The 26,450-nt window shown below is 43.7% G+C and overlaps 1 protein-coding gene across 3 annotated transcripts in view; it reads left to right on the top strand.

Annotated features, from left to right (window-relative positions):
* Positions 1–10,301: 10,301 nt before the first annotated feature.
* The window catches only part of NECTIN1 (nectin cell adhesion molecule 1), a 238,333-nt gene continuing 222,184 nt past the window's right edge, over positions 10,302–26,450 (top strand). For all 3 annotated transcript variants that reach the window (XM_075840091.1, XM_075840094.1, XM_075840093.1), the window contains exon 1: positions 10,302–10,857. In XM_075840091.1, coding sequence (XP_075696206.1) covers positions 10,752–10,857 — 106 coding nt within the window. In that variant the 5' untranslated portion in view covers positions 10,302–10,751. The remainder of the gene's footprint in view (positions 10,858–26,450) is intronic.

The following is a 26,450-nucleotide window of genomic DNA, read 5'->3' as shown; positions in this document are numbered from 1 at the left end:
GGCGGGTCGTTGCAAGTAGGCAGGGACTGAGTGGCGGGTAGATTAGGGCTCACCTATCTGTTTCCCTACCCCGACATTACAGAATCACAAGCCCATATACCTAGTCTACCCTGGTCCCTGACACTACTATGGACCCCCTTGAGACCCTGGCTCAGCAAATGCAGGGCCTCTCCCTAGAGGTCCAGGCCCTGGCTCAGAGGGACAACCAGCCTGATGCTACCCTGGTAGTGCCCCTCACCTCACCTCTTGAACCCCACCTCAAGTTGCCTGACCGATTCTCAGGGGACCGGAAGACTTTTTTCTCCTTTCGGGAGAGTTGTAGGCTCTATTTTCGCTTAAAGCCCCACTCCTCTGGTTCTGAGAGCCAGCGGGTGGGTATAATTATGTCCCGGCTCCAGGACGGGCCCCAAGAATGGGCCTTCTCCTTGGCTCCTGACGCCCCTGAACTTTCCTCCGTTGATCTTTTCTTTTCTGCTCTTGGGCTCATTTATGACGAGACTGACAAGACTGCCTTTGCCGAGAGTCAGCTGGTGACCTTACGTCAGGGTAAGAGACCTGTTGAGGAGTATTGTTCTGACTTTAGGAAGTGGTGTGTAGCTTCTCGGTGGAATGACCCTGCCTTAAGGTGCCAGTTTAGATTGGGTCTGTGGAACGCCCTGAAAGACCTGCTAGTTAGCTATCCCTCTTCTGACTCCCTAGATCAGGTTATGGCTTTAGCGGTACGACTTGACCGACGTCTCAGGGAACGACGACTTGAACATTTTTGTGTTTTCTCCTCTGACTCCCCCATGATGCCTCCCGAGGTTCCGTTGTTTCGTTCTTCCACGGAAGATTCGGAGGTACCTATGCAACTCGAGGGCCTCCATGTCCCCCCAACAACGTAGAGAGTTCCGCAGGAAGAATGGTCTCTGCTTCTACTGTGGGGGTGACAAGCATCAAGTGAACAAATGTCCTAGGCGTCAGAATAAGCAGTCGGAGGAAATTCCGCGCCTAAGTGACCATCGGGGAGGTCACTTGGGCACACAGGTATTTCCCGTAAATATGAAACGTAATAAAATCTTGCTTCCCTTTCAGGTCTCTTTTGGTGGTAGGTCTGCTACCGGCAGTGCCTTCGTGGATTCAGGGTCTAATATTATGTCTGTGGAATTTGCTATGTCTCTAGCTATGCCATTGATTGATTTGCCTAAACCTGTCCGGGTAGTGTGTATCGACTCCACTCCTCTTGCTAATGGTTATTTTACACAGCATACCCCTGTTTTTGAACTCCTTGTTGGCTCCATGCATTCGGAGCAGTGCTCTGTACTGGTGATGCAGGGATTATCGTCCGATTTGGTTTTAGGCCTTCCCTGGTTGTATTTGCATAATCCCACGTTTGACTGGAATACTGGGGATCTTACCAAATGGGGTAATGAATGCATGACGTCATGTTTTTCTGTTAATTCTATTTCTCCCCCTGAGGAGGTGAACACTCTACCTGAGTTTGTTCAGGACTTCGCTGATGTTTTCTCTAAAGAGGCCTCCGAAGTGTTACCTCCTCATAGAGAATACGATTGCGCAATTGATTTGGTACCAGGAGCTAAGCTCCCTAAGGGTAGGATATTTAATCTCTCTTGTCCCGAACGTGAAGCCATGAGAGAGTATATCCAGGAATGCCTGGCCAAGGGTTACATTCGCCCCTCTACTTCTCCGGTAGGTGCTGGCTTCTTCGTAGGGAAGAAGGATGGTGGTCTTAGGCAATGCATTGACTACCGAAACTTGAATAAGGTCACTGTAAGGTACCAGTATCCCCTTCCTTTGATTCCTGATCTCTTCAATCAAGTTCAGGGGGCACAATGGTTCTCTAAGTTTGATCTACGGGGGGCTTATAACCTTATCCGCATCAAAGAGGGGGATGAGTGGAAGACTGCGTTTAACATGCCCGAAGGTAATTTTGAATACCTCGTCATGCCCTTTGGGTTGTGTAATGCTCCCACGGTCTTCCAGAATTTCATAAATTCGATTTTAAGAGACTACCTGGGGGTATTTCTTGTAGTGTAACTTGATGAAATACTTGTGTTTTCCAAGGACTGCTCCTCCCACATTGAGCATGTCAGGAAGGTGCTCCAGGCCCTTCGGGAAAACAAACTGTTTGCTAAGACCGAAAAATGTGTGTTTGGGGTGCAGGAGATACCATTTTTGGGTCAAATCCTCACTCCTCATGAATTCCGCATGGACCCCGCCAAGGTCCAGGCTGTGGCAGAATGGGTCCAACCTGCCTCCCTGAAGGCGTTACAGTGCTTCCTGGGGTTCGCTAATTATTACAGGAGATTTATTGCTAACTTCTCGGTCATCGCTAAGCCTCTTACGGATCTCACTCGCAAACGTGCTGATCTCCTCCACTGGCCTACTGAGGCTGTCCAGGATTTTGAGGTCCTTAAGAAGTGCTTTATCTCGGCCCCGGTGCTGGTTCAGCCCAACCAAATTGAGCCATTTATCGTGGAGGTTGACGCGTCCGAGGTGGGAGTGGGGGCTGTCTTGTCCAAGGGTACCAGGTCCCTCACCCATCTCCGTCCCTGTGCCTACTTCTCCAGGAAGTTTTCGCCCACTGAGAGTAACTATGATATTGGCAACCGCGAACTCTTAGCCATTTAATGGGCATTTGAAGAGTGGCGTCACTTCCTGGAGGGGGCTAGGCACCAGGTAACGGTCCTTACCGACCACAAGAATCTGGTTTTCCTAGAATCTGCCCGGAGGCTAAACCCGAGACAAGCTCGATGGGCGTTATTTTTTACCAGATTCAACTTTTTGGTCACCTATAGGGCTGGGTCTAAAAATATTAAGGCTGATGCACTGTCGTGTAGCTTCATGGCCAGCCCTCCTTCGGAGGAAGATCTTGCTTGTGTTTTGCCTCCAGGTATAATTATTTCCTCTATTGATTCTGATTTAGTCTCTGAAATTGCGGCTGATCAAGGTTCAGCTCCCGGGAACCTTCCTGAGAACAAGCTGTTTGTTCCCCTGCAATTCCGGCTAAGGGTACTTAGGGAAAATCATGACTCCTCACTATCTGGTCATCCAGGCATCCTGGGTACCAAGCACCTCATTGCCAGAAACTATTGGTGGCCTGGGTTGCCTAAAGACGTTAGGGCCTACGTCGCCGCTTGTGAAGTTTGTGCTAGGTCCAAGACTCCCAGGTCCCGTCCAGCAGGCTTACTATGTTCTTTGCCCATTCCCCAGAGACCTTGGACCCATATCTCCAGGGATTTTATCACCAATTTGCCTCCATCTCAAGGCAAGTCGGTGGTGTGGGTTGTAGTAGACCGCTTCAGTAAGATGTGCCACTTTGTGCCCCTCAAGAAACTACCCAACGTTAGCTACCTTGTTTGTCAAACACATCCTGCGTCTCCATGGGGTCCCTGTCAATATTGTTTCTGACAGAGGGGTACAATTTGTTTCATTGTTTTGGAGAGACTTCTGTAAAAAGTTGGAGATTGATCTGTCCTTCTCCTCTGCCTTCCATCCTCAAACTAATGGCCAAACCGAGAGGACTAATCAGTCTCTAGAACAATATTTAAGGTGTTTTATCTCTGACTGTCAATATGATTGGGTCTCGATCATTCCCCTCGCCGAATTTTTCCTTAATAACCGGGTCAGTAACTCGTCAGGGGTCTCCCCCTTTTTCTGTAATTTTGGGTTTAATCCACGGTTCTCCTCCGTTTCACCTGGTAGTTCCAACAATCCCGAGGTAGAGGTCGTTCATCGGGAACTGTGCACAGTCTGGGCCCAGGTTCAGAAGAACCTAGAGGCGTCCCAGAGCATACAAAAGACTCAGGCAGATAGAAGACGTTCTGCTAACCCCTTGTTTGTGGTCGGGGATCTGGTGTGGCTATCGTCAAAAAATTTGTGCCTTAAAGTCCCGTTCAAGAAGTTTGCTCCCCGGTTTATAGGGCCGTACAAGGTCATTGAAGTCCTCAACCCTGTCTCCTTCCGACTGGAGTTGCCCCCGTCTTTTCAAGTACACGACGTGTTTCATGCCTCCCCCTTAAACGCTGCTCCCCGTCCTTAACTCCCTCGAGGAAACCTCCGGTCCCTGTTCTCACCCCTGAGGGGGTAGAATTCGAGGTGGCCAAGATTGTGGACAGCAGGATGTTCCAAGGCCCCCTCCAGTACCTGGTCCATTGGAGAGGATACGGGCCTGAGGAGAGGACTTGGGTACCCGCCCGGGATGTTCACGCTGGGGTATTGGTCAGGAGGTTCCACCTTCGTTTCCCCAATAAACCAGGTCCACCTAGAAAGGGTCCGGTGGCCCCTCATAAAAGGGGGGGTACTGTAAAGGATCTGCCAGACACAGCTTCTGTGTCAACGCCATAGGTAATCAGTCTGCACCTGCTTCTATGTCTGTGAGACTGACTCCATCTTCCACCACTCAGGATGGCAGGTTTAGGAGTGAGAGAGCCTATCACAGCCTGGCCAGACGGAGCTAGCTCCCGCCCTCTGTCTATTTATACCTGCCTTTCCTGTTCCTCCTTTGCTTGTGATTCTTCTCTGCTGGTTTCCTGGCCCTGCTGCAGCTTCTTGAACTACTACCCTTTGCTTGTTATTGACCTTGGCTTTACTGACCACTCTTCTGCTCAGCGTTTTTGTACCTCGCTCATCTCCTGGTTTGACTCGGCTCGTTCACCTCGCTTGTTGCTTACGGTGTTCCCGTGGGCAACTTCCCCATTTCCCCGGCTTCTTTGTACCCTTGTCTGTTTGTCTGTCGTAAACCTATTGAGTGTAGGGACCGTCGCCCAGTTGTACCCCGTCGCCTAGGGCGGGTCGTTGCAAGTAGGCCGGGACTGAGTGGCGGGTAGATTAGGGCTCACCTGTCTGTCTCCCTACCCCGACATTACACACATGGTAGGCTTAGATACATGGCCCATGTGTGATCCTGTCTGTGGGACCCTGTATCTAAGCCTACCACACGGTAGGTTTAGATAAAGTGCCCCAGCACGCAGTAATCTTATACTGTATAAGATTAGTGTCTGCTGGACCCTGTATCTAAGCCTACCTTTTGGTAGGCTTAGATACAGGGTCCCACAAACAGTAAGACACATGGGCCCTGTATCTAAGCCTAACACATGTGTTACTAATCGTTTTTTGTGTGTTTTCTTATAGGTTCGGTCGTTGGACTACATTGGATTCGAGCACTACTTTGATGACAGCTTTTTTTATTATCAATAAAATGGTTAATGAGGGTTGTATGTTTTTCTATGTCTTTGTGGTTTTTTTTAAAACTATATTACTACCGCCTTAGTAATGGCCGCTGGCTGATTGACAGCATCCATTGCTAAGGTGGGGCTTAGTGTTAGCCAGTGCAGAGGCTAACACTAACCCTCATTATTACCCCGGTACCCACCGCCACCAGGGGTGCTGGGAAGAGCCGGGTACGATCCAGTACCTGACCATCTGTAGTGATGGTCGGGCAATGGAGCGGCCGCAGGCTGGTATTATCAGGCAGGGACAGTAACACATAAAGAAGCTAAACAGTTATTATTCTTCTTTCCTGGGTCCAGCGCTGGAGCCGTAATGTCAGCAAGCTGGGCCCTATATCTAATCCTATAATGTGTGATACTGTCTGCTGAGCCACTATATCTAATCCTATCATGTGTGATACTGTCTGCTGAGCCACTGTATCTAATCCGATCATGTGTGATACTTTCTGCTGGGCCACTGTATCTAATCCAATCATGTGTGATACTGTCTGCTGAGCCACTGTATCTGAAATGACGGGGTAGAAAGACAGACAGATGAGCCCTAATCTACCCGCCACTCAGTCCCTTCCTACTTGCACGGCCCGTCCTAGGCGAAGTCGTACAACTGGGCGACAGTCCCTACGCTCAATAAGTGCACGACAGACCAACAGACAAGGGTACACAGAAGCTAAGAGAAATGGGGCAGTTGCCCACGGCAACACCGTGAGCAACAAGAGTAGTGAACGAGCCGAGTCAAACCAGGAGTGTATGAGTTACCAAACGCAGAACAGGAGAGTAGTCAGTAATCCAGGGTCAATTTGAAGCAGAGGACAATAGTACAAGCAGGAGCAGCAGAGCCAGGAAACAAACAGAATCACAGGCAAAGGAGGAGCAGGAAATGAGGGTATAAATAGACAGAGGGCGGGAGCTAGCTCCGTCTGGCCAGGCTGTGATAGGTTCTCCCACTCCTCAGCCTCCCAGCCTGAGTGGTAGCAGATCGAGTCACTCTAACAGATCTAGGCACATATGCAGGCTTATTAAACACGGGCATCGACAAAGAAGCTGTGTAAGGCAAATCCATTACAGTATCTAATCCTATCATGTGTGATACTGTCTGCTGAGCCAATGTATCTAATCCGATCATGTGTGATACCGTCTGCTGGGCCCTATATCTAATCCAATCATGTGTGATACTGTCTGCTGAGCTACTGTATCTTATCCCATCATGTGTGATACTATCTGCTGGGCCCTATCTCTAATCCTATCATGTGTAATACTAACTGCTGAGCCTCTGTATCTAATAATTTCATGTGTGATACTGTCTGCTGAGCTGTGTATCTAATCCCAACATGTGTGAAACTGTCTGCTGGGTCTTATATCTAATCCTATCATGTGTGTTACTGTCTGTTGAGCCACTGTATCTAATCCTATCATGTGTGATACTGTCTGCTGAGCTGTGTATCTAATCCCATCATGTGTGAAACTGTCTGCTGGGCCTTATATCTAATCCTATCATGCTGCTGAGCCACTGTATCTAATCCTATCATGTGTGATACTGTCTGCTGAGCCACTGTATCTAATCCTATCCATAGTTGATAGGGTCGTAGTGCTATAGATATGCTGTCCTCCTATACACACACACACATTTTTTTGGGCGGACACATATGTATTGGGGCTATTTCCCCTGACATTTTAAGACCTTAGTGACGCTCCTAGTTGCTAGTGCTGCATTGTTGGGTCACTTAGGAGACCCAGCGATGCAGCTGAAAGCTGCGGACCGTCGGCCATGAGAAGTTTGCGGGGGCGGGGGCCCAATAAGAACTTTTGCATCGGGGCCCACGAGCCTTTAGTTACGCCCCTGATAGCGTGGCTCTAGAAAAGTTAATACAGCTGTAATACAGCTGTCATGTGACAGTCCCAACTTCCATTGACTTATATTGGTGTAATTGACGCATAAGAGCATTTCATCATACAACAGTAGCAATCAAATTTATTGCAGGTGCATTAGGTTGACTACTATTTTTTCAAATGAGGCATTACTATAGGATACAACTTTGAACAAAGTGCATCATTTAAATTGTGAACATTTAAATGGTGCTCCCCAGATTTTGATTGACATCCCCCTGGCTGTTCTACATCACTACCAGCCTCCCCAACTCTTGCGGATGTGCCGTTGCCTTGTACTCCCCTGGCATGCGGAGTGCAGCGATGAAGCCGGGCAGAGTATACCTCGCTGCACGGTGCGTGCCCAAATAGTACATGCATAAATCCATCTGTAGATAGTGACCCACATATAGCCCACCTGTAGATAGTACCCCACATGTAGCGCCCTGTAGATAATGCCACTCACACTTATGAGAAAAAAAACTTTGCATACTCAGCTGATCACGTTCCAGCACCGTCCCCTTGCAATGTAGGCCCGCTCTCTTCTGAGCAGGTCTGCTGAGGCTGAAAGACGCAAGTGGCATGATGACAACACTTTGCCAATCAGCGCCTTTCAACGACGCAAGCGGTGCGATGATGTCATCGCGCTTCTTGCGTGATTGAAAGGTGCTGATTGGCAGGGTGCCTTGCCCTTCTATTCAACTACGCAAGCGGAGCGATGACGTCATCGCGACGCTCACGTCATTGAAAGGAGCCCTGCCCTGCTATTCAGCGCTTATGCATGTAATTGTATCTGCGTCCTATAGACGCAGATACAATTATATTGCAGGAGGGGGTGGCAGCGGCTGGTTTCAGTGGCGCCGCCGCCTCAGGGGCGCAGCACGCCGCCACTTGAGGAGAAAAACTCATCTCGCCTCATGCACGGTGCGGCCCTGATTATCCCACAACTAAAGTTATAGCATTGCCTGGACTAAACATGCTTTACACTTGCAAAATGTTTCCCCGTTTTCATTTTTTAATCACATGAAGGGTATATTCACAAGTGGCAGATTTGTTACAGAAATTACTGTCTCATTTATGTGCATGGGGTTTACAGAAATCCATGCATATGCTGCAGAGATATCCCCATCTAAATTTATGGAACACATTTTTCAGTTGCAGCAGTATGTAAACATACCTTAAGGCCGGGTTCCCACAGGTCGGATACACTGTTTAAAAGTATGCAGCGTATCCGACCACGAACCCACAGTGGATTCCGCCCGAAACACCGCACCAAATTGTGGTCCAGTTTTTCGAGTGGAACCTCTGCTGTGGAAACGAGCACCTGAAAAAAGTCTATACTTACCCCAGGCCATTGTCATGGCGACACCTCCCTCCATTGTCCGTGCAGTCTGTCCTTCTGGGATGATGCTGCAGCCCATGTGACCACTGAAGTCTGTGACTGGTTGAAGCAATCACATGGAATGTAACATCATCCCAGCAGGCCAGCCAGGACGAACAACAGAAGAAAGCATCACTGTGACAATGGCCAGGGTCAGTATAAGCTTTTTTATTAATTTTAAATCAAAAGAACCTTTTCTTTCTGATTTTTGCAGAAGAATCATAGCGTTTCCACCGCAAAAGTCGCAACACATGGCTATTTGATGAAGGTTTTACATCCCCATTAAATTCAATGGGGAAAACCCACAATAGAAAAGCAACAAATATGAGGCATAAATTGAGATGCTATGGATTTAAAATCCGCACCGCAGGTCAATTTATGAAAGTTTTCACTGCAGATTATTTCTGCAGCATGTACAAGAGACTTGTTCAAATCTCATTCACTTTGCTGCTACTGTTAAGAGTATGTTCACACAAAGCATATGCGCTGCGTAAAATTACACAACATATCCATCCTGGATGCCGCTGGGAATTACGGCTGAAAAACCGCACCAAATTGTCATGCAGTTTTTCGGCTAGACTGTCCGCTGCGAAAAACAGTAAATAAAAAAAGAATGATTCCATACTTACCCGAAGTCATGGCAACGTGTCCCTCTGACATCCTGCAGCCTGGCTGCAGCAGTCACATGGGATGAAACGTCATTCCTGGAGGCGGACTGGATGCAGAAGCAGAGACATCTTGGTATCTACTTTTTTTTTCCTGAACTGCATTATTTTTGCGGTGGAATCGCAGCATTCCGCCGCAAAAATTGCAACATTTGCTTTTTTGTTGCAGGACTTACTTCCCAATTGAATTCAATGGGGAAAACCCGCAACAGAAAACTAGCGATCCTGCAGCTTAAAATACCCGCAGATCAATTTTATTTTTTTCCTAGATTTTTTTATGTAGCGTGTGGATGAGATTTGTTCCAATCTCATCCACTTTACTTCTACTGTATCACGCTGCAAATTTTCCGCAATGAAATCCGTTGCAGAACTTCCCCAGCGTTTATGCTACGTGGGAACCCAGACAAATACCCCTACTGAGGACCGGAAACAGCAGATGTATCATAAGATGGAAACATACACTTCTATGTTGCAACATAAAGATTAGTATAATTCGGATTATTTTGACGTCCAAGAATCTCATTGCGCTAGTATTTATAAACAAGAAAAAGAAAACAATAACACTTTCTCCATTGTTTCTATCAAAGAAAACGAAGGAATAGTAAATAGAAGATACAAAAATATTTGCAACATTTTACGATCATTCAGAAGTTTTGTAATTACTAGTATCTTAAAACAAATATCACCTCTACCGGGTGAGATTATGTAACAAACACATTTCATCAAGTTGTTCCCCACGAGCTACACCTTTGGGCCCGATTATCCTGCGTATCAGGAAGAGATTCTAAAATTCAGGTCCAGCTATGCACAAAGAAGACAAGTCTGAACGCAACAAGCATTCCCAGCAATTGTTCACTTAGGGAACTGTATGGGGAGGGTGAGTCTTTAACCCTTTAACCGCCTTAACACTTGGTACCTACAAAAGTCCACTAGAGTCTCTTATAAAGGTGATTGACAACAGAGGGGGCATGGAAATCCTCAGCACTGGTGAAACAAAGCTCATTGCCAGAGGGATGGGCGACAGTGTGTGCGGTTTCCTACACAGACCGTAAAATAAAGTGTTAAAGCTGTGAGAGATTCGCTCCCAAGCCCAGCCCTCCTGCTTTCCAATCACTGACATCATATAGAGAGGGGGAGGGAGGACTGCTAGAGTCACACAGGGGAAGGCAGGAAGGCTGGAGCAGGGACTCAGATAGAGACACACAAAGTGTAAAGTGTCCAAGGATCCTGGCTCTGCAGAAGGCAAAGCACTGACTCTGCTGGACTGGAGAGACATCACTGCAGAACCAAGTAACCAAGGCGCTCTAATATACCCTGAGACAGCATGACCGAAAAAAGCTGAAAAACATTTGTTTTAAAGGGAGAAAGCTCTTGGGGTGCAGGAAGCTGGGAAAATTGCTGTGTATGGTGAGCTGTCTCCCTGGGGTGGAGAAGAAGGGGGATGTGTGGATGCATTCTCCCCTTTCCCACTAGTTAGCTAGAGCTGCCTAAAAGGATCTTGCATATGCAAAGGGAATTTTGCTATTCTGCATTGCTGTTACATGTCCCTGGAAGAGGATAAGAGGGTGGAGAGTGTCTCTAAGTTGCTTCTGCTTTAGATACGTGGATTTGATGCTTATCCGGTGGATTATGGCTCCAGATCGGAAGGGATCCTGCTGCTGTTGCTCCTTGTGGTGGCCACTGACAATCAGCTTCATAATAGCTTCAGTCTTCCAAGGTGAGACAAACTTTGATTTGCAGTAGAGGTCTAATCGCCTCATGAAGTCTATCCTGGGCTGCAGGGGAATGGGATGCTTTATTGGGATGGATGAAGGTGACACCATTCGATCATAAGTCAAATAAGTAGAAGAAAGAATGAATGATACATAATAGTCTAGTTTACGGGTATTGAAGAAGACTCCTGTGCCATACAAAGGAGGAAAAAGAGTCTAGGTGGACTCTTGGGATGTGAGTCATGCAGATAGAGCAGCCTGTGAGTCCGCAACTACAGCAGTGGATAGCACGGTTATATTCATAATATAATGCGCCATCGGAACAGGCAAGAAATTGTAAAAGTCAATGTATTTCCTTTGCTGCAATCTGTCATTTAGGATGACAATTTATAACGTGACTAGAGAGGAAAAGATTATCATGAGCCATCAGCCAACTAAAAGGGCATGAGAATATTAGACAACGGCTTGATTTTCATATATAGATAGACGTCATTGAGTAAATAGCCTGCAAGACATGAAGTAGAATGGCATTGTGGTGATGGAGGTGCCTGTGCCATCTCTAGGGACGGGCAGTCACACTTGGTGATTTAATTCTTGACGTCTATTTTTGTGGGCAACAGGTTGCTGGGTGCAGAACAACAATAGAAGTACCACTTCCACCTGACCATGTAACACCTCATCCTGTACATCTTTATATACTCTGCTGTCTAAAGAGCCAGATCTAGGTTATAATGTGACACATGTATGAGACAAGTAATCTTGCACCATCACAATGAAGAGCAATGTAACTTTCCTTCAACATAAAGTATATTTTCTATAAATAGTGCCTGATACTGTGTTCGTACCACTGGGTAACACAGAGAATCAGGATTCTGCTGTTCTGTGGACTGGAAAATAAACTGGAGGCAAAATTTAAGCTCTTTGTGATCTGACCCTTTTTGGGGGAGGGAGGGTAAAATAGACATCTATGCCAGCCAATATGGAGAACGATTTGTCCCTCCCCCATCACAATAATATCAACATGGGGGAAGTACTGCCGTGGGGTTCGCTGCTTTTTGACATGGGGGCAGGAGATAGAATTAATGTTAGCTGTGTGATCATGCAGAAGATAGAATTCAGATGCAGAGTGTAGATTACGCAGTTTGGGACCCATACAGCAGCCCCACAGCTGTCTGATCTGCATCCTCTCAGCAGACTAGTTCCGCCCCGGAAAGTTTGTGACTACAGACAGGAGAATCTTTAAAAATTATTTTCTCTATTGACTCTCCAGGAGGCAAATTGGCTCAATTCTCTGCAAATCTCAAACCTGGTGAATAGATTCCCCATCTCTTATTCTAACGATAAAAGTCATTATGTTAAGATGTGACAATGGTTTTGTTGTAGGACGGCTCATATTCCATTTAGCGTGACAGTTAGGCAAACTAAGATTCTGTAAAGAAGCATATGAGATATCCAAAAAGAACCTGCTGAAAAAAACCGAGCGACAGATATAGAGTAGAGGCTCCACTGTCATAATGAGATGTGCAAACTTGACTGTGCGTTCAGAGCACTGGAGGGAACAATGACAGACACCAGACGTGGCTTAAGCTCTATTCATACTTGAATTTTCTCAGACCTTCCTGAAAAAAGTAGGTGCGGAAGGGGCTCACGTAGTTAGAACAGTCAGCGTATTTCAATGGAATCTGAAAATCTGCATCACCATTGATGATCACTTTTTTGAGCCCCCAAAAGTCACGTTAATTTCCTATCCAACGGCTTATTAATGTTCCGCGCTGAATTATATTGGAGTGGATGGGCTGATTACAGATATCTCTTAGCGCCATATGTTTCTAATCTATTTTTTTTCCAATAAATAAGATAAAATAAACTCCAAGACTTAAAAAGAAGGAAGTAGTATTGTAGAAACTTAGAAGTGGTTATCTCTACAGAAAAAGGAAAGCAGAAACCAAACTAATAGAACCGTACATTTTCATTGACTAGTAAACAAAAAATACAATAATTTCCATGATGCTGTAAAACATGAGGGAAAACCACAGGGACACAGTACATATATTTCTGAGAGGTGGCGAATGTTGGTGAATAATCTACATTGTAGTTTTCTGTTTACTATATTGCTGAAGGATGGTAAAAAATGACTACTAAAAATGGAAAGCAAGCCGATGAAGTCATATAAATGCCGGTTCTTAGGCAATTACTTATCAGTGCTGTACATCAGTCCTGCGTTCGGACCATACAAACCATTTAGTTGTATAAAGTTAATTATTCTGGAAGTTTTAGCTCTAATTAAAGTATTCTTCCTAGAAATGGCTGTAAATACAAGTCAAGTGACGTTGACTCAGGATGTCAAATGACATAATAGAATAATTTTACTATTAAAAGCCATAGTCATGCAGAATCCTCTGTCACACCATTTACATTTGCTGGATATTCATCATAGATTAGTGCTGCTGAATCATGAACAGACAGGACTTCTCTATCTTGATCAGATTTCTGCACATATTCCCATGACATTCACAGTCACTACCACTTTACTTTTTCCTCTACGTGTATGATCCTTCCTGCTCTATACTAAAGATTCTGATTGTCTGGAATGAAAAACATATAAGTTATATTATGGTAAGGAAAGAGTTAAATGCTAAATTCTCAATCACTAGATATAAATCAGATGGCTCTTATCATGAACATAACCCTGTTAATGAAATCTTCCCTGATTAGCAGCGTATATTGGACAGTGATCCAATGCCCGTATGTTCCTTCGCCTCTACAGGTGGTAGCGTAAAGTAGCAATCATGTAATTATAACATGCCCACTGTATTATTAGACGGCACAGCAGGACAGAAAGGTCAGGAAAGCTTTGGGGGTATGGTACAGAAGGTCACTGTAGTACCCAGAGTGACCTCTAGGGGACATGAAAAAGTATTGACAATACACATTGCATCCATATATTCACCTTATCATATATTCAACAATAGTTATAAACCATCTTTATGAAAATGATGCTGCATATAATAAACCTTTACAGATGTAGCAGAGCTGAGCTGGTCATTTAACTATTTTGAGGATTCATTGTTTCTTCACCAAAGTGAGACATTATAGCAGGGTTGTGCCAGATAACAAAAATTTGGCACTGCTACATTGCATATATATATATATATATATATATATATATATATATATATATATATATATATATATATCATATCTGTTTAGTGCATGCAGACATGTACTTATAAAAGCTGCTGCATTATCTTATAAAATGTATGTACGACTGGCTGCAATGACGAGGTCACGTGCGTTACTGGGATGACTGGGGCAGGATATACAGCCACCTCTGCAGTTGTCATGACAAACTCCTCCAATCAGTAATGGTTGGTAAACTCCCTCTATTTATTCCCTTGACATGCTCACATCTCTCTCTTTTTCTCACTACCTTCTCCCTGGCAGAAGACACTGGCGCTCTGGATCTCTACTGCAGTTCTCTGCTGCGACCCAGTGTCTAGGCTGAGGCTTGAAACACAAAAGGACCCTACACATGTTCTTTACTATAATGAGTCGCGTCTTCTTAACAAACCAGTAATGCCGGTTGATGGACGAGGACATGGTGTAAAGTAAATCACTTGGATCTTGTTGCTTGATAGTTTTAAACGTTGTTTTAAACTCCATGAGCAAATGTGTTCTAGAATTGTGCTGACTACACCAGCGGTTGTGCAGCAATTGATGTTGCTGTTATTTTACCTAAGACTATCTTCACGCCGGCCGTTTTCATGGTAGTTTGGTACTGCTGTCACTACATGTGCAATGTTGGTAAATAGACATTAAAGAGATTTTCTCCGTTAAGACATTTCCAGCATATCAATATCCAATAGGTGGGTCTCTGACCGCTGCAACCCCCACTGATCTCTGTGCCCTTTTGGCTACTGCTGGCTTGGCATATTACAGGTACCACATGGCTGATCAATTTAAAGTCAATGTCAGTCCATGTGGCCTCCAAAAAAACCTGAATAAAGCCAACAAAAATGATGGGACACAGCACTTTCCTAGCGCCGCCGCCACTTATTTCTGGCAATTGGTGGGTCACAGTGGTCTGACTCCCCCTGAGTTTGCAATATAAGTGATAGTCAATCAGTGTCTTAAATGGGGAAACCCCTTTAGTTCATTTCCAATCATACACCCCATTTTTTTCACGTCCGATTAGAGCATTCATTCTGTAGATGAGGATTTTTTGACTTCTCCATTGATGCCCAAACTGCAATATAGAAAATCTCTTGGGAAAAATTATGTACAATTTTTAAAGATGGTTTCAATAGAAACCGCTCAATTAACTTTTTCTGTAGCGATACACATGCATGTAGCGGTACTATCCCCCTGTGAGAGAGGGGCCTCAATAAAGTGTCACCAGTGACATTCATATATTTCAGCTTCCATTGTCAGTCGCATAGTGTGAAATACCAGCAAGGAGGAAGCTGCAGCGTGCGGCACATTATTGTAAACCCTATTCAGTATGGAGTGGTGAGAACTCCTATGTAGTCAATTACCAAAAAATCTTTTATAATTGGGTATTAAAAAAATTCTTAGATACAGTTTAACCTTATTGTAATTAGATGCATGAGGACGAGAAGTCGTGCGCTTCTGCACTAAACTCTATCGATTTCATCCGCATGGTCATTTCAAGCACATCAGCAATGTACTGTGAATAAGTCCCTGCAACCTCCAGACAGATACATCAGGTCAAGCAATTTCTTCACACATCACTAATTTAGATTGACATGTAGAAGTACAATAGTCCGTTATATGGAGAGCAGTCACAATAGCAGGTTTGTTATATGCTAGTAAGCGACAAATTGTAACCTTGCTGCATTCTGTATTGTATTCAGGTGTGAGGAAGAAAGAACAAAAAAATAACTGCCTGCAGTTAGTCAGGCACAACAATGGCGCATACAGTGAAACAACAAATACCAACTACGGGTTGACACAAATGCCTGGATTAGACAGATGGAGTCTGAGATGCAGGGCATCCATGCTGGGGATTAGAGTATATGAGGATAACGGCAATACTATAATGTATGCACACGGTCATGACTAGTATATACAAATGTAGTTTGTCACTGAGATATCATAAAGTGTTGTCTATGGTTTTACATAGTGGTTTAACTTGTAGTTCCATATTAACTTAGAGAGATATCGCAAAAATGCAGTACCAAAGATTTAAATGTCAATTTCGGCTCAGCTACATATGCTTAGAGAGTCCACTTGTGTGAGTATATACTATATCTCAAGTTCGAGGTGGTGACAGGTATATTGTATCAAGTCACTGATAACCACGCTTATTATCTGGTACAGCAGTTACAGACACAATACAAATGGATAGAAGCCATGGCACTGTGCCAGACAGTGAACCAGATGGGTGAATCTCTAGGGTTAATTCAATAAAGGGTAAATCTCTTGTATATTTGGTATTAAGGGCCTGTTCACATCAGCGTTGCCCTACTGTTGAGGGGTCCGTCTGAGGTTTCCATCGGGTTAACCCCTCAACGGAAAGGCAAACAGAAACCTTAGCTTCCGTTTGCATCACCATTGTACTCAATGGTGACGGAATCTTTGCTAATGGTTTCTGTTTGTCATCGTTGTGAACGGGTTTTCAGTGTTTTACGGAACCAATAGCGCTGTCAAATATGCCCAAAATCAGAATAGAAATTGACAGAGAAGAACATTTTTTGTAAGTTTATGTTTGACATTTACTGTATGTAACATCATCCACCTCACTGCAGTCGCTTAAAATTAAGTTCCGCATATAGAGCAACTTTAAAGGAGTTGTCTGGTTTAGAAAACACATTTTCAAATACCCTATTAGAGAATTATAGGTGATATTATTAACATGTATAAATACATAGTCAAGTCACATTATTATGAACACCAGCTAATATCCAGAGTAACCACCATGTGCAGCTGACAGCGGACAGCAGCTAGATGGGCTGGGAGTGACTCAATAAGGTGCTGGTAGGTTGTCTGAGGTATCTGGAGCCGTGCTGACTGCAGTGCATCCCACGTTTGCTGGAGGGTGTGTTGGGGAGGATCCATAGAGCGAACAAGATGATTGAGGTGGTCCCACAGATGCTAAATTGGGTTCAAGTCTGGCAAATTAGGGAGCCAGGGAAGTACTTGGAAGTCTTGGTCGGGCAATTCCAACCACTGCCGGACATTTCTAGCTGTGCGACATGTCGCACTGTCTTGCTGGAAGATTCCATCTGCCCCAGGGAAGATAAACATCATGAATGGCTAGACATGATCTTCAATCATGGATTCATACCCAAATCGGTTCAGAGTGCCTTCCACATGGATGAATGGTCCCAGAGAATTCCATGAAAAAATTCCCCAGGCCATAACGCTGCCGCCACCGGCTTGTGTTCTTCCAGCAATGGTTGCAGGGTGTTTGTTCTCTGATGTTTCTTGCCTAACACTCCGACGTCCATCCATTCAATGAAGCCAAAAACATGACTCATCGGAGAAGGCAACCCTTTGCCAATCATCGGTGGTCCAACTGTCCACTTCGGAGCCCATTACGCAGTAGGGTTTGCTGAACTGTTGTTTTAGAGACCCATCTGGCAGCCCCCCTGGTGAGCTGCTCCACTGTAGCGTGCCGTTCGGCCCTCGCGCACCTTCGTAGCTGACGCTCACTTCTCATATCAATGGCACATGGTGCTTCACAGTTTCATGTCTGTTATTCCCAATGGAACCTTTGTCCACTCACGACACATTTTCACTACGGCAACACGTGAACAGCTCACAAACTGGTGCCGTTTGAGAAATACTGCCACCCTTGGCCCGAATGCCAATTATCATCCCTTTTTGCCTCTCTGATGAATCGCCTCTTTTACCTATGGCAACAACGAGTGATATATGTTCAGACAGCCTATCGCACACCTTATGTACCCACCAAGTCAGCCCACAACACATCACTGCCTTCATGGGCTACGCGCTGCCGACGTCGAAAGTAGGAGGTGGTCATAATAATGTGACTACTGTGTATATGTGTGGTCAATACAAAGAACTAGCACATGATCTGTTTTTTCCAAGCACTCTACAAAGGACCAGGCAACATTCATTGCATGTGGAAGAAGGAATTTTCAGACATCAATATATGAAAGGGTTCTTTACAGTTACAGAAGTCAAACTATGGATTACCCTACCCCAAGAGGTAGTAATGGCGGATAATGTGTCAGCATTTAAAAAAAGCATAATCAAGCAATAACTGAAGTGGAATTAATTGAGAAAAGTTGAACTTGATGGACATGTCTATTCACGCTATGTGACTATGTGAAAAAAGTTTAGTTATCCTTTAAATGCAAACTGTGTAATTCCTCATTTCTCTTGTGGTGGCACTGCAGTGGAATTGAGCCCCTCCTTCTAGTTTCCCCACAAATCAAAGCAGATCACGAGGGTCCCAGCAGTGAGATATCCTGTGATCATTTTCTCATCAGGGTACCCTTCTTTCAAAACAGGGATTGTCCAAAGTAGCAAACCCATTCAATTCTCTATGGGTAAGGTCCCTTAGAGCGGCATTGATGCGACTATGTTGGGGATGACAGTCGCACCAGCACCCTTAGGGTGCAACTGCTCATTAATGGCCACGCATTGTTGCAGTTAAGAGGGCTGTTTACCTGCAAAACTGTGCGGCCGTTAATGAATACATCCTTTATGGCTTGCGGGATTGTGCAGGTAAACAGCCATTTTACCCGCAAACAACGTGCGGCTAATAAAAGCGATTTGACAACTGTGCCGAACAGGCTTGCCGGCGCGTTGCGGGCACGTCAATGCCGCTCCGCAAGGGCCTTACACTAATACATATCCTGTAATGAGCAGGAGCAACTTACATAAGGGAGCACCGCCCATGTACGTGTAGATAATAGACATGCACAATTTACCATAGCTCTAAATCTGTTAGGATAGGAAACGGGGAGGCTGTCATAATGCACAGGGTAAGTACAATAAAAACATTATACAGTAGGGTGATAATCCATCACTTATGCCCGACACAGAATGGCATTATGTAGTGAAATGTCCCATAACCAGAAGATGGAGCAGTGATAACCAAGTAGAAAATTCCTCTCATTAGAAAACAATCAGAGTTGTGTTAACTTACTTGAATAGTGCAATTGTGTTAACATTTTATTTGGGTATTTCTTCCTGAAGGTTCTCTATCCTTACAAGTGAGTTTTATTTTTATGACCGTTCAATGGTCCGGACAATCTGATTTTCCAGCACCTATGAAATCCCATTGATGCGGATTTAAAGGCTATGTAAATCTTTGAAGACTTTTTGTTTTCTAACGTTTTGAGATACAGCTTCCATGTATCCTGGATACATAGAAGCTGTATCTTGCGCTGAAACCCGAATCTTTCAGGTCAGCAGAACTGAGGGCTTCGGTGACAGCGGGTCCTGCATTTCTCTGGCACACAGGATTTATCTGATATCGATCAAATGTAAGTTCACAGCTTAGATGTGATCAATAACAGGTGAATACCGCATGTCACCAAAGCCGTCAGACCCACTGACCTGACAGATTTGGGTTTCGGCGCAAGATACAGCTTCTATGTATCCAGGATACATTGAAGCTGTATCTCAAAGTAATTGTTTTTATTTTAATAAAAAACAATTACAAAGTTGCATTAAACTCTATAATACATTGTTTTAGTAAAAGATAAAAAAAAAGTCTTTAAAGGTTTACATAGCCTTTAAGGAATTTTACTGTATTAAAGAATTGCTAATAATGTCCTAATATATTTTAAAGTTGCTCTAAGCCAGAGCTTTACTTGAAAATGTATGCCCTAAGGCCTCCACAAAATAATTCCTGTCTCGACTGCATGGATTTCATCATCATATACCCCATACAATTAGGAGATATTTTGCAATCATTGCACCATTTTTGGCCTACTCGCTGTAAGTCATATTATTTTTAGAAGACCAGAAATCCAAAAACAAATTGTTGCGGGAAAATTGCATTAGTTAATTCTGAGCACTGGCCTGATATTGCTGAGGGCTTGGTGGACGTTGAAAGAATTTATTATAAAACTAGTTAGAGAGTGAAATTATTATTTGTAGACTAAAAACATTCATAGTAAGAACTAATGCCTAAGAAAATGTTTCCATTGTATAACCTGTCCTACAAATAGATCAACATAAACGAGCTGCATGGAGATGTTATATAAAAAGGGGAATTCATGATCAAACTGTACAGTTCATGTAAAGTATAACTGGTCATCGCTTACAGGGATATTCCCCTCATTTATTGTTCTGGCACATCGCTAAGATATGCCATAACATTCTGATCGGTGGGATCTTACAAATCCAGAGATCAACGAGACTGATGTCCCTTTGGCTTTTCTCCTGGACAGCATCGCTCCCGACTCTCTGCGGTGTAGGGAATAGCAACAAAGCCCCATTTAAGTGAATGGGGTTGTGTTGCAGTTCCCTCCACTGCAGGGGCTAGAAGTGTCGTGTATGGAATCACGGAGAAGGAGCCGTGCAGTGCTGCGGTCACTTCATTTAAAGGATCGGTGGGGGTCCAGGCAGGTGTATCCCATCGGTCAGAAAGAGATGGCATATCCTAGCAATAATGCCATCACTGACTATGTTGGGAAATTTAACCTGACAAATTTGCCATAATGCTACCAATACCGTTCAATTATTGCAAAAGCTCAAAATAAGGATGTAGTGCGTGTTTTTTGTTGCGGTTTAATATCGAATCAGTGCTAGGAACATTTTCCTAGAAGAGTGAATGGGAATTGTTTCAAGACTACAACTGTGATTGTATATGCATGTGGGTTATATTTATCACAATTTTTTGGTACGAGCTTGTACTTTTATGGTTTTGCAGCTACTATTTGAGCAGCTTAATGGGAGGTTCGGGCGAAATAATCCGCTAGTGGGGAAAAAAGAGCGCCCGACTCCCATTGAAATGAATGGGGGGCAGAATTATGCGTCGGAATCCGCCACATAATTCCTTCGTGTCAACATACCCTAAGTATACTAGGACTGGCGTTAACCCCTTAAGGACACAGCCTTGTTTTGGTCTTAAGGCTCAAAGCCCATTTTTCAAATCTGACATATTTCACTTTATGTGGTAATAACGTCGGAATGCTTAAACCTATCCAAGAGATTCTGAGATTGTTTTCTCGTGACACATTGGGCTTTATGTTAGTGGTAAAATTTGGACGATATATTCAGTGTTTATTGGTGAAAATGTGCAAAATTTTGGGAAAATTTATAAAAAATAGCATTTTTCAGAATTTAAATGCATCTGCTTGTAAAACAGACGGTTATACCACCCAAAATAGTTACTAGTTCACATTTCCCATATGTCTACTTTAGATTGGCATCGTTTTTTGAACATTCTTTTATTTTTCTTGGACGTTACAAGGCTTAGAACATAAACAGTAATTTCTCTTTTTTTTAAGAAAATTTCAAACGCCTTTTTTTTAAGGTACCTCTTCAGTTCTGAAGTGGCTTTGAGGGGCCTATGTATTAGAAACCCCCATAAAACATCCCATTTTAAAAACTAGACCCCTCAAAGTATTCAAAACAGCATTTAGAAAGTTTTTTAACCCTTCAAGCATTTCACAGGAATTAAAGCAAAGTGGAGGTGAAATTTGCAAATTTCATTTTTCTTGCTGAATTTCAATTTTATTCAATTTTTTTTTGTGTAACACGGAAGGTTTTACCAGAGAAACACTACTAAATATGTATTGTCAAGATTCTGCCGTTTTTAGAAATGTCCCACATGTGGCTCTAGTGCGCTCCTGGAATAAAACACAAGCCCTAGAAGCAAAGAAGCACCTAGTGCATTTTGAGGCCCCTTTTTTATTAGAATATATTTTAGGCACCACATTTGTGGTGATAAACTGCCATTTGGGCCCATGGGAGGGCTCAGAAGCAAAGGAGTGCTATGTGTTTGTTGGAGTCCAGATTTTGCTGGATTGGTTTTCGGGTACCAAAGCAATGGAAACCCACCGGAAGTGACCCCATTTTGGAAACTACAACCCTCAAGGAATTCATTTATGGGTGTTCTGACCATTTTGACCCCACAGTTTTTTCACAGAACTTATTTGAATTGGGCTGGGAATTAAAACAAAATTATTTTTTCCAATAATATGTAGTTTTGGCTGAAAATGTCTAATTTTCACAAGAAATAAAATACCCCATTCTGTTGCCCAATTTGTCCTGAGTGCGGCAGTCCCCATTTGTGGTGATAAACTGCCGTTTGGGCCCATGGGAGGGCTCAGAAGGAAAGGACCACCATTTGGCCTACTGGGGATTTTCTAGTGCGAAGTCATGTATGCAGAAGCCCTTGAGGTACCAGTACAGTTGAAACCCGCAAGAAGTGACCCCGTTTTAAAAACTACACCCTTGAGGCATTCATCTAGAGGTGTAGTGAGCATTTTGACCGGAGAGACATACACCCCATAAACTATAATGTGGGTTCTCCCGGGTATGGCAATACCCTACATGTGGCTGTTATCAGCTGCCTAGGCACGCAGCAGGGCTCAGAGGGGAAAGACGAGGGGGGATAAGCTGTGCGGAGTGCATCAGGGTAAGTAAAACTGGGGTAGATTAAAAATCATGGAATGTATGATACATTTTGAAGCACTCTTTCATACGGAGCCTTAGTTTTTCGGGACACGTGTCACATTGATATATTGTGTCCTTCCTTATCCCCCTCTTATAGAAGACTTTGTACCTCTTTTGACTTTTTCCTTTCTTGCCAGTTTGGGGAACTTCTCCTGGAAAGTGTTGCCCTGGTACGATGCGTGTGGCCTCGCCTCCAGAAGTACTGGGTGCCCCCCCTTCTTGGTCCATAAAAATTAGTTTCTTGATAACCACCTCTTGAAATTCCAGGAAAGCTCCCGTCTGGCCTGTACATCGATGTAGCACGTACACATTGTACAATGGCATCTGTATGATGTGCCCGGCCAGCTTCTTATACCACACCGCATGGCGCTGTAGGGCTTCAGGACTTGATCTGACAAGTCCACCCCTCCCATGTACCTATTGTAGCCCAGGATTCAGTCTGGTTTGGGGGTCTCTGTAATGGTACCTCCAACTGGTACATGGGTACTGGTGTGACATCTCTCTTGTCCTTGTACTTGACACACAATATGTTGCTGCTAGAATGTGCCCTGCTCTCACCCCTTCTGAGCGTTTGCCCTGCAGAGTCTTAGGGAGGCCTCTCAGATTTCTTCTAGCAGTGGCGCATGCCGCAGGACTTCTGGAAGCGAGGCAGTTGAAGAGTGGGACACTGGTATAAAAATTATCCAGGTAGAGTTGGTAACCCTGGTCCAGCAGTGGGGGCACCAAATCCCACATAATTTTTGCATTAACTCCCAGAAAGGGGGGGGGGGCATTATGGGGGCTGAATACTGGTGCCCTTCCCTTCATATATCCTAAATTTGTAGGTATACCCTGATGCGCTCTCGCACAGCTTATACATCTTTACGCCATACCTTGCCCTCTTACCCGGCAGGTACTCGCGGAATTGAACCCTCCCTTTAAAATGTACCAAGGACTCATCAATAGAAATACACGTCTCGGTGGTGCATGCTTGGGAAAACCGGGCACTGAAACGGTCTAATAGGGGTCTCCATTTATACAAACGGTCAAAACTGGGGTCATCTCGGGGTGGGCACGGCTCATTATCAGTATAATGTAAGAAGCGAAGTATTGCCTAATGTATTTATTTTTTTAGGTTCCAGTTCAGTTCTGAAGTTGCTTTGAGGGACCCATATATTAGAAACCCCTATCAAACACCCCATTTTAGAAACTAGACCCCCTCAAAGTATTCACAACAGCATTTAGAAAGTTTATGAACCCTTTAGGTGTTTCACAGGAATTTAGAGCAAAGTAGAGGTGAAATCTACTTTTTTTTTTGTCAGAAAATCCTCTTTATACCACTTTTTTTTATAACACAAAAGGTTTTACCAGAGAAACGCAACTTAATACTTATTGCCCAGATTCTGCAGTTTTGAGAAATATCCGACATGTGGCCCTAGTGCGGTAATGGACTGTAGCACCGGCCTCCGAAGCAAAGGAGCACCTAGTGGATTTTGAGGCCTCCTTTTTATTAGGCACCATGTCCGGTTTGAAGAGGTCTTGTGGTGCCAAAACAGTGGAAAACTCCCAAAAGTGACAGCATTTTGGAAACTAGACCCCTTGAGGAATTCATTGTAGTTTTCTTGGGGTGCATCCGACTTTTTGATCAGTTTTTATTCTATTTTTAAGTGGCGCAGTGACTAAAAAACAATTCTACTATTGTTTTTTTATTCTATTTTTTTTACAGCGTTCACCGTGCGCTATAAATGACATATTCACTTTATTCTGCTGGGCGATACGATTACGGCGATACCAGATGTTTATAGTTTGTTTTATGTCTTATGGCGTTTGCACAATAAAATAAGTTTTGTAAAAAAATCATTCACTTTTTGTGTTACCTTATTCTAAGAGCCATAACGTTTTTATTTTTCCATCAATAAAGCCGTGCGAGGACTTATTTTTTGCGTAACGAACTGTAGTTTCGATCAGTACCATTTTTAGGTACATGCGACTTTTTGATCTCTTTTCATTCCATTTTTTGGGAGGTGAAGTGACCAAAGAATTGTGATTCTGGGACGGTTTATTATTATTTTATTTTACGGCGTTCACCGCGCGGGATAAATAATAAAATAATTTTGTAGCTCAGGCCGTTACGGACGCGGCGATACCAATTATGTATAGTTTATTTGTTTGTTTATATATTTTTATTAATAATAAAGGACTGATAAGGGAAAAAGGGGGATTTTTACTTTTATTACTTTTAAATCTTTTATTTTCTTATTTTTACACATCTTTTTTTAACTTTTTTACTTTGTCCCACTAGGGGACATGAGGGCAGGAGGCCCTGAGCGCTATTCTAATACACTGCACTACATACGTAGTGCAGTGTATTAGAGCTGTCAGCTACTCACCGACAGCAAGCATAGTGGGTCCTGACGTCGTCCGGTTGCCATAGTCACCATCGCCGGCCGCTATCGTGTAGCAGGCCGGCGATGGCAGCTTAACCCCTAAAAAGCCGTGATCACTATTGAACACGGCTTTTCAGGGGTTAATCAGCGGGGACACAGCGATCGGTCCCCGCTGTAGGAGCTGTGACAGCTGCTGTACGAGACAGCAGCTGTCACAGCTCCTGTATGTGTCGGGAGGACGGCCGAAACGGCCGTTACTCCCGAGACGTACTATTCCGTCATGGAGCGCGAAGAGGGCGCTTTCCATGACGTAATAGTACGTCACTGAGCGTTAAGGGGTTAAGTATAACGTGCAAATTGCATACAATAAGCCAATCAAATACCTAGATACAGGAGAAGTGGAACATACAGACCACACCCCGACATGTGTTTTGCTCTGCTTCTGCTGGGGATGTCGAGCCCCTCTCAATAAGAATACTTTGATTTAATAAAAAAAAATTCAAAGGTTTTCATAGCCTTTAGGTTCTCTTATAAATGTTTATTGCTTTTCTTCATTTTTAGCTATAGGTAATAAAAAGTCATTAGCATATCAGAGGTTGTTGATTAATTTGTATCCCATTATTTATTTCTACCCCCATTTTCAGCAACTCTGTACCCAAAATTCATATCAGTCCTTGTCCCCAATGGGGCATACAATCTAATTTCCTTTTCTCGGGCACACACATGCCCACATGCTTAGATAAAATTGATAGGAAGTCAACAAATACTTCTTCCTGCAATCCATACAAGCTTACTGGGTGGAAAAGTGGCAGACAACTGTGAAATCCATCAGCTTTATAGAGCAATTTGTCCTAGTTCGTCAGACAGGAGTGTCATGAAATATTTTGCCTGCGTAAACCAGAAGAGCTAGTTTAAAGCAATTATTGTGGTTGCAAGCTTTCTCTTTCCATGGCGCCCCAGATCACTTACTTCCATCATGTTATTGAATGGGGTGGAAGAGGAAGGTGCTGTGTCGCCATTTAAATAAATTATATACGTACTGTTGACACTTTATCGAATCTAAAACAATTATACATCACAACAAGATTGGAACAAGGAACAGAAGTCTTCCTCATTGCTGTAAATGTAGGATGTGTTGGCATAATAACATTTGGAACTGTTGCCTCCATAATCATTCTAGTAAAGCACAGGGTGATGGCTGTAAATGATTTACGAACCAAGAGGGTAGACAATGGACGTATACAAACTGTATGTTAATCATCTATTGATATGTAAAGGATACTTACACGTTAGCATTTTTTGCTCACAGTAGGTCAGATCAAATACAGATGTGTAGATATAATGCTATTTAATTTTATTTCCCATTGCTTAAATAGCACCAACATATTCTGCAGCGCTGCAGAGAGACTGTCATCACTTTTATATCAGCCCCTGTCCCCAATGTGGCTTACAAATGACAATTTCATAGGAAGGTAATTTAATATATCTGTATGTTTCTGGAGTGTGGGAAGAAACGAAAACCCACACAAACACGAGGAGAACATAACAACCTACGTGCAGATTTTGAGATTGGTTAGATTTGAACCCAGGACCCAATTGCTAACTAC

This window comes from Rhinoderma darwinii, chromosome 10, assembly GCF_050947455.1.
Source record: "Rhinoderma darwinii isolate aRhiDar2 chromosome 10, aRhiDar2.hap1, whole genome shotgun sequence".
NCBI classification, from domain to species: Eukaryota; Metazoa; Chordata; class Amphibia; order Anura; family Rhinodermatidae; genus Rhinoderma; species Rhinoderma darwinii.
This window is presented reverse-complemented; position numbering and strand designations above follow the sequence as displayed.